This window comes from Lithobates pipiens, unplaced genomic scaffold (genome assembly GCF_037356315.1).
Source record: "Lithobates pipiens isolate NorthernLeopardFrog02 unplaced genomic scaffold, aLitPip1_a1.2 Scaffold_8, whole genome shotgun sequence".
NCBI lineage: Eukaryota > Metazoa > Chordata > Amphibia > Anura > Ranidae > Lithobates > Lithobates pipiens.
In genome coordinates, this window is record NW_027507903.1 from 624629473 (window position 1) to 624644182 (window position 14710).

General features: G+C 38.9%; 1 protein-coding gene across 1 annotated transcript; it reads left to right on the plus strand.

Annotated features, from left to right (window-relative positions):
- The first annotated feature begins 922 nt into the window (after positions 1 to 922).
- LOC143963938 (olfactory receptor 1500-like) lies at positions 923 to 11376 on the plus strand. Its single transcript, XM_077473668.1, has 2 exons — positions 923 to 1264; positions 10315 to 11376. The coding sequence occupies exons 1-2, from the start codon at positions 1262 to 1264 to the stop codon at positions 11284 to 11286; spliced, it is 975 nt and encodes a 324-aa protein (XP_077329794.1). The 5' UTR covers positions 923 to 1261; the 3' UTR covers positions 11287 to 11376.
- Positions 11377 to 14710: the final 3334 nt, after the last annotated feature.

Below are 14710 nucleotides of genomic sequence, written 5' to 3' on the forward strand. Positions count from 1 at the left end.
TGGGCACTGTGGGTGGCACTGTTGGTGGCACTGCTGGATGGCACTGTGGGTGGCATTGTGGGTGGCACTGTAGGTGGCACTCTGGGCACTATGGGCACTGATGGGGGGCACTGATGGGGGGCACTTACTTTTATTCAGGATGGCACGGCGGTGGGCAGGTGGGCACTGGCAGGGGGCAGGTGGTCAGCTGTATTGCTGGCCGTGATCGGGACTGATGTCCCGATCACGGCCGCCGGTGATCGGCTTTTTATTTCTCTCCTCGCGCTGTCAGCGCGAGGAGGAATAATAGCCGATTACCGGCTCCGTTCTATCACATGATCAGCTGTCATTGGCTGACAGCTGATCACGTGATAAGGGGTCGGGATCGACCCCTTGCACGGATCGGTGATCAGGCGAGTCTCACGGACTCGCCGATCACAGAGCGCGCCGCGCGCGCCCCTCAGGGGGCGCGCAGGCCGCTCGTATCCGGGACGACGTCAATAGACGTAGTCCCGGAAATGTAGGTCCGCGCTGATGCCGTCATTTGGCAATAGCGCGGATCTGTAGTGGTTAAGGGGGCAATCTGAGCATCACTTTAAAGGGAACATTCTTCAGTTTGGCCACCAGGCATTGTTCCTATTGTCCCTGATAAATTGGTTTTAGTGAGGGTTCCTCGAGACCTGAAAATAATTTTTGGGGTTCCTCTAGGGTTAAAAGGTTGAGAAAGCCTGGTCTAGAGAGTTGTGCCTTCCAGGGATTTTGTTTGTACATTATGAATAATTAACAAATGGTTTTCTGAAAGAAAAATATCTAAAAATAATTTCTCTACATAAAAAATAATGAGTCCCATGAAAATATCAGAGAACACATGAATATATCAGAGATCACTTCTTTTCCCAGAAGTCCATATATTTCATCTGCAGTAACATATAAAAGACAACAGTATTCCAAATCAGTACATTTATTAGTGGCAAACACTTTTTGCTACACTTAATATTTCTGGAATTTGTTTCCATCATTTAACAATCAACTGCTTATTTTAATGCATGCTGCTATTAAATAATGATTACTTAATATTTTTGAATGCTGCTTTGAGTGAATCCCAAAGGCAGAATTGTCCTCCTGCTCACAGGTCTCCATCCAGATCTACAAACTGAATAATTCTCTACTAGTTCCAGCCTAAACTCAAAGTTGAAGAACAAAATATTTTTGAGATAGAGGAATTGACTGGCTACCTTTCCTTTTACTTGTCTCTTGGCCATAACTTTAGTGATTCAGGTCAATGGTAAGTATTTGAAACATGAAAACATAGAGGGGGGGGGGGGGGCATTAGAAAAAAAACAAGTGGTCTATTAAATCTACCCCCCTTTTTTTTGCTTTTTTTGTCTGTTTTTAAAGGATTTGTTTCTTTTTAAACCATTTTTTCTAAGTATAGATTTATGCTTGTCCCACCATGTTTAAATTCACCTACTGTTTACTAAATCACTACAGTACCTCTGCATGTCTCTTCTTTTGGTAAGAAATACTGAAATGCCACGTACACACGATCGGAATTCTCGTCAGAAAAAGTTCTGTCTTGCCTACACATTGGCCACATCAATTTTCAATTGTTTATAACACAGTGACGTACGACGGGACTAGAAAAAGGAAGTTCAATAGCTAGTAGCCAATAGCTTCTGTCTTGTAGTTGAATCTGAGCATGCGTGATTTTTGGCGTGTCGGAATTGCATACACACTATTGGAATTGAAAAGATAAAAGTGCAGCGCTTACCACTAGATAAATTGTTATATGACTTAGTGAAAATTGATAAACTTTCATGAAAAACCCAAAATTGAACAAATCTGAATATTAGTGAGTCCAAATAAAGTGAAAATCAATAGTGAAAAGTATTTTCAAAAATTAGTTGTCAAATAAAGAACAATCATCTGTAACTCAAATGTCTAATACATTTAAAAATGTGAAAAAATTCAAAAGTGTATAATAATGCAATTATTATATACTTTAGAATTTTTTCACATTTTTAAATCAGTCATATAACAATTTATCTAGTGGTAAGCGCTGCACTTTTATCTTTTCTATTTTGTTGTGCCCAGTATCCTGGTTATAGTGTTCAGCTGCTGTTTCTTTAATTTTTCACCAAGCGCAGATTTTTTTTTTTTTTTTTTTCTTACACTATTGGAATTACCGATAGAAAGTTTTTCCGTCTGTAAAATTGAGAACATGCTATCAATTTTTGGCTCGTGGAAATTCGGACAGCTAAATTCCGATGGAGAATGCACATGGTCGCATTTTCCGATGAAAAGCTCCCATCTGTCTTTTTCTGGCCGGAATTCCGATCGTGTGTACGCGGCAAAAGAGTAGAGGATGCCTGGAAAATATAAAGGTTAGTTTTGCACTTTCCTGCTGCAATTTTGATGTCATGTTCTCTTGATCTGCCCTGAACTTTATTACCCTGTAAGGTTTAAGTCTTGTCCTCCCCTTCTTTCCTCAAAACTGTATATATTACATTTCTGCAGTCTTTCTGATATGTTTTTTTCCTCCGCACTTTCACCATGTTTGTTGTTCTTCTATGAATTTGTTCTTATCTTTTTGTAAGTGAGGTTCCCAGAAATGGACACAGTATTGTAAATAAGATCCAAATAAAAATCTATATAGACGAATCAGACCTCCTTCCTTCCACTGGTGATACTTCTAGTGAGTCATCCCAAAATTATTTTTACTTTCCTCTCTGTTGGGCCACATAATTTGCATCTTTTTGTAATCATATGAAATAGCATCCTCATTTTGTTCCCCTCTGTAGTTTTGTCCGAAACTTTAGCCCCATTATTGTACTCTGTCATGGAATGTTTCATTATACAGATGCCTCTTAGAATACTAACCCTATTGCACACCTTTGTGTCATCAGCAAAAAAGAAACATACCTTGCCCACCAAATCCTCAGTTATATCACTAAAGAAAAGATTACATTGAACAAGAGCTTGTAAAGAGCCTTGTGGTGCACCACAGCCACCCGATGGTTAAGTCCTAGCTTGTATATATTTTTATGAGATTGTTATGTGGAATCTTAACAGATGTTTTGCTGAAGATAGGCTATGTTCAGATCCCAACCCTGCTCCCCAACATTTGTGATCTATTGAAAAAAAATGAATAAATCAGAATAGTCCGACATGATCTGATCTCAGTAAAGTCCTGCTGCTCTGGGTCTGTGTTTTTAAACGATCATGGCATTTTTTTTTTTTTTAGTAACTGTATAAATGTGTTTGATGCTTCAGATGTTAAACTCACTGACCTGTGAGTTACCAGCATTTCCCTTAATATCTTTCTTGGTGTATAGGTTCAACATTAGCTGTTCATCGGTAATGGTTAACCTCTCCTGTTAGAAAAGCAAAAGTAAAAAGATCAATTATTGGTCCAATAACTATACCACAAAGTTCTCTAATATGAATAACACCAGGACCTGTTTTATTAAGCTGCAGGGGAGCTAGTTCATCTACTTCCCATGCCTCTTGGTGTCCTGAACCTTCACTGCTATAACCAATATGATCCCTCAACTTATTTTTGTTCGTGTCATATTTCTGAGAAAACTGAACAGAAGTAATCATTTAAATGGTTTGTTACATCCAGCTTTTCCTACCCATAAGAAGTACACCCAGTTTATATTTTTGCTATCAAATAGTATCTTTTATTCTTATCACGGATATACCTAAAACAGGTGTCTGATTTATACACTTCTTTATCAGCTACATTTTTAGGTTCCTCGTACCTCCTATATGTTGATGTTTTTCTTCTTTACTATCCTTGTTATCTGTATACTGAACTATAATGGCTTTTTCTTGTGTTTACTTTTACCAATTGAAAGAAAGCACTGAGAAGGATGCTGAGGTTAACACAAGCCAAAATACCTTTATTAAAAAAATGCACACTTACTGTACATGTAAAGTTAATACCAATCTGCCAGACTGAGAGCTCAGATGAATGTGAAACTAGGGCACAAGGCAGCTAAAGAACAGGGCACAGGGCACAGATGATATTGATGCAGGGATTTCCCCCGCTGTTCTATTGCATTCTGATAGGGGGGTTCCTCCTTTCTGCCATAATTACACAGATCAGCACTGCAGTCATTGGCTGCAAGCACAGATCGAAAACAGCAATGACTGTACCAATGGATGCTGGTCATAAGACCAGCTTCTGTTAAACAGACATTGGTTCACATGCTGAACCAGACAATTTTTGGAACATGTATACCCAGTTTAAGGATGATCCCTCTCTGGTTTGTAGGCAGACCCAGAGTAGGCAGTCTTCTTTTGGCTTTTACTGAAGGTAGGCAGAAAATGTGAGAGCAGAAATATATCAATTATGATCTAGTTTTAGATCTGCATTAAGAAATACCTATATTATGTTTAAGTTTGGCTCCAAGAAGGTTTCCTTTCACCTAAAAACAGTACCCTCACCCCCCTCTAACTAATGCCTACACACCAAAATACTTGTCTTTGTCATGGTAACATGACATGCCAGGTGCCGAGTCTTCTCTTTTTCTTACCTTAAAGGGGTAACCAGTTAACCAGTCCTTCCTCTGGTGTACATGTTTCTGACTGGTTGATGTGGACCCTTTCCATTTACTTTTCAGCAGTAATGCCCCATACACACGAGCAGAATTATTTGGGATCAGATGGCGCAAAAAATCAGTCACTGTATAGTCTCTATTTGAGTATGAGTATTTTAAAATGTCAATAACAATAGCATTTGTAATAATATAGGGGAAGCACCGTTGGCAGCAACAGTCTTGAGAGGAGAAGCAGGGCTCTCTAAAGAATTCGAAAACACAAAGAACAGGGAGAAGTTGCACCAGACTAAGTGCAGTATAAAAGATAAAGTATTTATTAAAATGAAAAATATACAGCCAAATGGCTACTCACAAAGGTCAGAGAGATTTAAGCATGTACATGAAATAGGGATGCATCCATGTCTCAATCCGGTCCACGGGGTTTGCAGAGCTGATGGAGTATAAAAGCAGACAGGGGAACGACGATAGGCTTGCCTCTGTGTTCCAAAAGCTGATTTGGAGCAGCACCTCTGTATTTCCAATGGTTTTCATTGGTTTCCAGGTTTGTTAAACGTCCGGATGGTCGGATGGCTGGAACCGGAAGTGAGTTCCAGCATGGAACGCAAGCTCTGGGATCCCGAAGTGAATCGTGGGCCAATCAGAAGACGCGTTTCACAACTTCAGTTGTTTCCTCAGTTCTAGTATTCTAAACAGGAAGTGATGCATATATACACAGAAGGAGTGGCGGACCTGTGATACTATTGGAAAACGGGCTTGTATAGATATATTACCAAACAAATAACTGAATGAAATGAGAATAAAAATTCCTGTAAAATCTCGAAATAATGTTGAAACATAATGCATATAAAAAAAATTAATTATATATAAAAAATATATAATAATAATTTAAAACATGCGGGCAGCACTATATGAGACCATATAAATATTTTTATATATATTTAGGAGAGGGACTGAGATTTTTTATGTACAGTGGTGTGAAAAGTGTTTGCCCCCTTCCTCATTTCCTGTTCCTTTGCATGTTTGTCACACTTAAGTGTTTCGGAACATCAAACCAATTTAAACAATAGTCAAGGACAACACAAGTAAACACAAAATGCAATTTGTAAATGAAGGTGTTTATTATTAAAGGTGAAAAAAAATCCAAACCATCATGGCCCTGTGTGAAAAAGTGATTGCCCCCTTGTTAAAACATACTACAGCTGTGGTTGTCCACACCTGAGTTCAATTTCTCTAGCCACACCCAGGCCTGATTATTGCCACACCTGTTCACAATCAAGGCATCACTTAAATAGGAGCTGCTTGACACAGTAAGGTCCACCAGAAGATCCTTAAAAGCTACACATCCTGCCGAGACCCAAAGAAATTCAGGAACAATTGAGAATGAAAGTAATTGAGATCTATCAGTCTGGAAAGGGTTATAAAGCCATTTCCAAAGCTTTGGGAATCCAGCGAACCACAGTGAGAGCCATTATCCACAAATGGCGAAGACATGGAACAGTGGTGAACCTTCCCAGGAGTGGCCGGCCGCCCAAAATTACCCCAAGAGCGCAGCGACGACTCATCCAAGAGGTCACAAAAGACCCCACAACAACGTCCAAGGAACTGCAGGCCTCACTTGCCTCAGTTAAGGTCAGCGTTCATGCCTCCACCATCAGGAAAAGACTGGGCAAAAATGGCCTGCATGGCAGAGTTCCAAGGAGAAAACCACTGCTGAGCAAAAAGAACATCAAAGCTTGTCTCAATTTCTCCACAACACATCTTGATGATCCCCAAGACTTTTGGGACAACATTCTGTGGACCGATGAAACAAAAGTGGAACTCTTTGGAAGGTGTGTGTCCGAGTATATCTGGCGTAGAAGGAACACTGCATTTCAGAAAAAGAACATTATACCAACAGTAAAATATGGTGGTGGTAGTGTGATGGTCTGGGGCTGTTTTGCTGCTTCAGGACCTGGAAGACTTGCCGTGATAAAAGGAACTATGAATTCTGCTGTCTACCAAGAGATCCTGAAGGAGAATGTCCGACCATCTGTTCGTGTACTCAAGCTGAAACGAACTTGGGTTCTGCAGCAGGACAATGATCCTAAACACACCAGCAAGTCCACCACCGAATGGCTGAAGAAAAACAAAATGAAGACTTTGGAGTGGCCTAGCCAAAGTCCTGACCTGAATCCTATTGAGATGTTGTGGTATGACCTTAAAAAGGCCATTCATGCTCGAAAACCCTCTAATGTAACTGAATTAGGACAATTCTGCAAAGATGAGTGGGCCAAAATTCCTCCAGGACGCTGTAAAAGCCTCATTGCACGTTATCGCAAACGCTCGGTTGCAGTTGTTGCTGCTAAGGGTGGCCCAACCAGTTATTAGGTTTAGGGGGCAATCACTTTTTCACACAGGGCCATGATGGTTTGGATTTTTTTTCACCTTTAATAATAAACACCTTCATTTACAAATTGCATTTTGTGTTTACTTGTGTTGTCCTTGACTATTGTTTAAATTGGTTTGATGTTCCGAAACACTTAAGTGTGACAAACATGCAAAGGAACAGGAAATTAGGAAGGGGGCAAACACTTTTTCACACCACTGTATATGTATGTATGGGACTATATATTGGTGATAACCGCAACCATTATATATCAATAGAGCAGAATTTCCATCGTAAAAATCTTTGATGGTTTTTCCGAAGGAATTCCGCTCAATATTGGCTTCCATACATAAGGTCACACAAAAGTTCTCTGAACTTTCTACCGTCAAGAACGCGGTGACACACAACACTACGACGAGCTGAAAAAATGAAGTTCAATGCTTCCGAGCATGCATCAAATTGTTTCCAAGCATGCGTAGGAATTTTGCACGTCGGAATTGGTACAGACGATCAGAATTTCCGAATGGAACTTTTTCCGACCGAAAAATTGAGAACCTGCTCTCAATCTTTTGCTGGCAGGAATTCCACAAGCAAATGTCCAATGTAGCATTTCCGGCCAAAACCTCACATCAGAATTTTGCCGGCGGAATTTACGATCGTGTGTACGGGGCATAATACTCTCCCAGGATCCAGAGGGCTGCAACTGCTTGATGACTTTAAAAAGAAGGACGCAGTCAACAGTGAGCACACATTAAAGAGCTAGCTAACTGATTTCCATACCTAGAAGAAGCACCACAAGGAACACCTATGCCCTATACAAATGGTCGGACATTCCAACGTCAAAATCCATCTGATTTTTACCGACAGATTTTGGCCCAAGCTTGTCTTGCATACACACGGTCGCAAAAAGTTGTCGGAAAATCTGATTGTTCAGAATGATGTGAAGTAAACCATGTATGACGGGACTATTAAGAGGCCAGTAGCCTCGTAATATATTCTGAGCTTGCGTGCCACTTTTGTGTGTCGGAATTGTGTACACATGATCAGAATTTAAACGATTGGATTTTGTTGTCGGAAAATTTTAGATCCAGATCTCAAACTTTGTGTGTCAGAAATTCCGACGGAAAAAGTCAGATGGAGCACACACACGATTGGAATTTCCGACAATACAGTTCGATCGCACATTTTCCCTCGGAATGTCCGACCGTGTGTACAGGGCATTCGAGAATTCAAGTAAAAAGAGGCTTTGTAAGGTTTCTATTTTTTAAATAGGGTAAATAGATGGGAATGAAATGTTGGGAGATAGGAGTGGCTGTTTTTTGCCGATTGGATTTCAAGAGAATAATTTGTAATAAAACAATCTTTGCCATTCTGAGGCTTCCATCAAACCACTTTCCATGTTATTTATATATACTGTGATTCTGTACTTGCCAAATATGTAGCAGAAATCTCCCTCAACTGAGCCTGGCTGCAGCCATTTTAACTGTGGGCAGCTGAAGCTGCTGTCTGTTCCCTTCCTGAAATTACACAGACACACTACTCAAGCTCTGCAGCTCTCATTGGCCCCCTCATGACTCATCCCCCCTCCCTTCCTGGTAAACTCTCATGAGAGTGAACGAGAGACCTGTGCATGATGTCATAAGCCTAGGCTTTTTACCAGACAAGAAACAGGAAGTTAACTGTATAAGGTATTCACTTGCAGACAAAAATGTTTTACTGTCCAAAGTTAAAACCACAAGGGCAGACGATTTAATAGATGGAAAGTTGGAAAAAAATAGCTGAAGGTCTGCTTTAAATAAAAAATGTATTGCAATTTTTTTTGGGCAACTTTTGCAGATTTTTTAATTTTTCCTCCTCTTTTTTTTTAAGATGGTAAATAAGTGGGAAAGAAAGGTTGGCAGATATGGGTGACAGTTTTTGCCAATTGGCTTTAATTAAAAAATGTATTGCATTTTTTTTTTTGGTCAACTTTTACAGAATTCACCATTTTCCTCCTTATAACTATTAAATATTAGCTTATGATATCTTTTTGTAAAAAAAAAATGAAAAACACACCTTTATTAATATATATATATATATATCAGTCCATATCTCTCTTTTGGCATCAGCAGAGCAAAATATGATTAACTGCCTTGGGTTATTGCACAATGAAAATCTTATATATCTTTATGCCACTATATGTACAATAAATACACAAAAAGGTTTCTTAAAACAGTTACTTAAAGGCTCAAGTTTTTTTACCTTTTTTTACCTGCTCATTGGCTAAGACAGCGAAGGGAGACATTGGCTCTCGCTGCTATTAATCACAGCCAGTGAGCCAATGAAGAGAGAAAGGGGGTGGGGTCGGGCTATGGCTCTGTGTGTAAATGGAAATACTGAGCCTTGGCTCAGGAACGAGTCTGTTTAGGTGCCCCCATTGCAAGCTTCTTGTTCTGGGGACACTCTTCAGGAGGGAGGGGCCATGAGCATTGGTGAAAAAACAAAAAAGAGGAGGAACAGATCACAGCAGAGAGCAGGTATGTATGACACGTTAAAAAAAAAAAAAAATATCTCATTATCTGTACTGTAAGTAAAGAAGTGGAGCATGGATACTCCCGTCCTAATTTGGGCTACAGGACACTCCCCCCCCCCCCTCATAAGCTTTACAACATGTGGAGTGTTCTGTAGTCAACAGAGCCAAAATATGCAATATTAATGATATTTAAGATTTTAGTGCAGCACAGCAAAAATGCATAGGAAATAAGGTGCTCATTGGATTTTTGGCATTATCAACATTTTGTTTTGCTATTACTTAACAAATATAACAAAACCTTTTTCTTTGTATATTTAATAGAACAAAAGTGAAATAAAAGAAGTTCATTGTATCAGTTTATAAAAGTGACATTGCCTAATGCCCCGTACACATGATCGTAAATTCCGCCAGCAAAAGTCCGGTGTGAGCTTTTGGTTGGAAATTCCGACCGTGTTTATGCTCCATTGGACTTTTGCTGGCGGAATTTCCACCAGCAAAAGATTGAGAGCAGGTTCTCTATTTTTCTGACCGAAAAAGAAAAAAGGAAAAAGTGCTGACCAGAAATTCCGATCGTCTGTAGCAATTCTGATGCGCAAAATTCCTACGCATGCTCAGAAACAATTTGACGCATCCTCGGCAGCATTGAACTTCATTTTCTCGGCTCGTTGTAGTGTTGTATGTCACTGCGCTCTTGATGGTTGAAAGTTCAGAGAACTTTTGTGTGTATGCAAGCCGAGCTTGAACAGAATTCCATCGGAAAAACCATCCAAGATTTTTCCAACGGAAATTCCGCTCGTGTATATGGGGCATAAGGTTTTGACAGTTTCATTGTTTTTACTTTAGACCAAATACTTTTTACCGACTCATTTTTTTTCATCATTTTCCATCTTTAGGTTATAGAGGGGAAAAATAGGAGCGCGTTAACCATCATCCACCTCCTAGGATTTCAGGCTCCACACAGTATAACATTTTTGATCTTTTTTCTTCTCCTCATAGTTTATTGTGTTACCATTTGTGGAAACCTTCTGATCATCACACTGGTAACCTACAGCAAATCCCTTCATTCTCCCATGTACTTCTTCCTCTCCCAGCTCTCCATATCAGATATTCTAATAGCAACTGACATTCTTCCTAACACACTTCATGCTGTTTTGATGAAGAAGACCATAATATCATTTTCTGATTGTATCTCCCAGTTTTATTTCTTTGATGTCTCGGAAACTTCAGAGTGTCTTCTCCTGACAGTGATGTGTTATGACAGATATTTGGCCATCTGTAGACCATTACATTATACCTTAGCAATGAACTTCCAGTTTTGCTACAAGATGGTCATCACTTGTTGGGTTCTAAGTGTTTCAATAGTATTGATTCTCACTTTAACAATATCACAATTAACATTTTGTGACCTCAATGTTATAGACCATTTTTTCTGTGATTTTTATCCAATCCTGCAACTCTCTTGCTCTGACACAAGCTTTGTTCAACTTGAAGTGACATTGTTGAGTTCTCTATTTGTTGTCATCCCCTTCTTTATTATTATTGTGTCATATGTTTATATTATTATTACTATTTTTAAAATTCCATCTATTTCCAGCAGGCAGAGAGTTTTTTCAACATGTAGTTCCCATCTGACTATTGTTTGCATTTATTATGGTACCCTGCTTTGTGTTTACTTGATCCCTAGCAGAGGGAAGTCATGGGATATCACTAAATTCCTGTCATTGCTGTACACTGTAGCCACCCCTCTAATGAATCCAATTATATACAGCCTGAGGAATAAAGACTTGAACAGATCTGTAGATAAAATCATTCACTATTGTCTGGATTTGCTTTGGCGTAAACAACACAATGTATTGTCAAATTAAACTGTACTGAAGTATAGAGTAATAATAAATTTAGTACGTTAAATTGGAGCTGAATGTTATATACTGTATATAGCAGTGAAAAAAGCACAAAAAGAATAGACTGCAAAACATGTTTTTCCCTCAAAAATATCAATGTTAAGTCTTACATAAGATTGGTATATATTTGCAGGACAGTATTCATTTTTGTGTATCTGGTAATATATAAAGCCTTATGCACCGTACACATGATCAGACTTTCCGACGGGAAATGTTGGATGTGAGCTTGTTGGCGGAAAGTCCCACAGTGTGTATGCTCCATCAGACAAATGTTGTCAGACTTTCCGCCCACAAATGTTGGATAGCATGTTCTCAAATTTTCCGTCAACAAATGTGTGTTGTCGGATTTTCCAATCGTGTGTACACAAGTCCTTTGGACAAAATTCTAAAGTACAAACACGCCTGCTAGGAAGCAGAAGCGGCCGGTCTTGTAAACTAGTGTTTGTAATGGAGAATTAACATCAAATTATGAAATCTCCAAATGCAGCACACAATTCTCTTCTTCTTTAATGGGATAATAATGAAGCTGCTTTGCTGGTGATACTGACGACTGAGTTATTGCAAATAATTTTTCAAAGGCTATTTTTTTCTAGTGATAGCAAGAATATTATTATTATTATGATTATTATTATTATTATTATTATTATTATTTTTATTTGTACATTAAAATATATATATATATATATATATATATATATATATATATATATATATATATATATGTATGTATGTGTGTATATATATATATATATATATATATATATATATATATATATATATACATATATACACTACCGTTCAAAAGTTTGGGGTCACATTGAAATGTCCTTATTTTTGAGGGAAAAGCACTGTACTTTTCAATGAAGCTAACTTTAAACTAGTCCTAACTTTAAACAAATATACTCTATACATTGCTAATGTGGTAAATGACTATTCTAACTGCAAATGTCTAGTTTTTGGTGCAATATCTACATAGGTGTATAGAGGCCCATTTCCAGCAACTATCACTCCAGTGTTCTAATGGTACAATGTGCTTGCTCATTGGCTCAGAAGGCTAATTGATGATTAGCAAACCCTTGTGCAATCATGTTCACACATCTAAAAACAGTCTAGCTCCTTCCAGAAGCTACAAAACTGACCTTCCTGTGAGCAGATTGAGTTTCTGGAGCATCACATTTGTGGGGTCAATTAAAAGCTCAAAATGGCCAGAAAAAGAGAACTTTCATCTGAAACTCGACAGTCTATTCTTGTTCTTAGAAATGAAGGCTATTCCATGCGAGAAATTGCAAAGAAATTGAAGATTTCCTACAACGGTGTGTACTACTCCCTTCAGAGGACAGCACAAACAGGCTCTAACCAGAGTAGAAAAAGAAGTGGGAGGCCGCGTTGCACAATTAAGCAAGAAGATAAGCACATTAGAGTCTCTAGTTTGAGAAACAGACGCCTCACAGATCCCCAACTGGCATCTTCATTAAATAGTACCCGCAAAACACCAGTGTCAACATCTACAGTGAAGAGGCGGCTGCGGGATTTTGGGCTTCAGGGCAGAGTGGCAAAGAAAAAGCCATATCTGAGACTGGCCAATAAAAGAAAAAGATTAAGATGGGCAAAAGAACACAGACATTGGACAGAGGAAGACTGGAAAAAAGTGTTGTGGATGGATGAATCCAAGTTTGAGGTGTTTGGATCACAAAGAAGAACGTTTGTGAGACGCAGAACAAATGAAAAGATGCTGGAAGAATGCCTGACGCCATCTGTTAAGCATGGTGGAGGTAATGTGATGGTCTGGGGTTGCTTTGGTGCTGGTAAGGTGGGAGCTTTGTACAGGGTAAAAGGGATTCTGAATAAGGAAGGCTATCACTCCATTTTGCAACGCCATGCCATACCCAGTGGACAGCGCTTGATTGGAGCCAATTTCATCCTACAACAGGACAATGACCCTAAACACACCTCCAAATTGTGCAAGAACTATTTACAGCAGAAGCAGGCAGCTGGTATTCTATCGGTAATGGAGTGGCCAGCACAGTCACCAGATCTGAACCCCATTGAGCTGTTGTGGGAGCAGCTTGACCGTATGGTACACCAGAAGTGCCCATCCAACCAATCCAACTTGTGGGAGCTGCTTCTAGAAGCGTGGGGTGCAATTTCTCCAGCTTACCTCAATAAATTAACAGCTAGAATGCCAAAGGTGTGCAATGCTGTAATTGCTGCAAAAGGAGGATTCTTTGACGAAAGCAAAGTTTGATGTAAAAACAATGTTATTTCAAATACAAATCATTATTTCTAACCTTGTCAATGTCTTGACTCTATTTTCTATTCATTTCACAACATATGGTGGTGAATAAGTGTGACTTTTCATGGAAAACACAAAATTGTTTGGGTGACCCAAAACTTTTGAACGGTAGTGTATGTATATATATATATATTTATATATATATTAGACATGCTATCTGCCAATAGAACTTAACCAAAAAGTGCATTCTATGCATCCAAAATATAAAAAATATACCAAATCAAATCATTATTCAACCAAAAAATAATAAGGCCAATAATAAATAACATGCTATCTCTTCTAATTCCGCAACATGTCTGGTTGACAACTGGTTGTTCAGAAACAAACTGAAAAGCACAAAATGAAAAACGCGAAAAGCGCGAATCAACACTCGAGCTGGACTCTAGTGGTGATTGGAAAGACTCTCTAACCGGTTTGGTAATCAAGACACCATGCACGATGTATGGCTTATCAAGAGTACAATTCTTTATTTCCTGAACATTGAATATATGCACTTAGATATTACACAAGGTACAAGGGGGAAGGCCCCTTGGACAGCCAATCATATACATCCACATATATGTTAGTCATACAATAAGAAAAGTCTTTTTGGGTGATTTCTGCCCAGAGATAATTTCTGTGGAACATGTCTAAATATATGTTTTTATAACCTTTAAGCTCTTATCATATTTGGAACATAAAACCGCAGTTCCTACTACTCCCCATATGTTCTATGTATGTAAAACCTAAATGTCAACTGTGACCACAGGCGCATCCTGCTTCTTGCACTTCAGAAGAAACTTGCAAAGCATGGTGTGTGAAGGAGTTTCACTAACCTTCAGTATATATCTGTTTTTGCAAGCAGATTATAATGTAATAAGATGTGTATAAACCAAAGGGTGACTCTTCCTATTCTTACAATCCCTCCTTTGATCATTCTCTGTACCATCTGTGTTCTGAGTAGAACATAGCCATGGCGGTGTCTGGGTCTGAAGCGGGAGGTTTGATTTTGGTGATCAGACAGAATACAATCTTGATGGTGGCATAAATTGCAACACCCAGGATGAGTATCATGATGAGGATCATCTTAAAGAAATTCATGATACTATCCCAGAA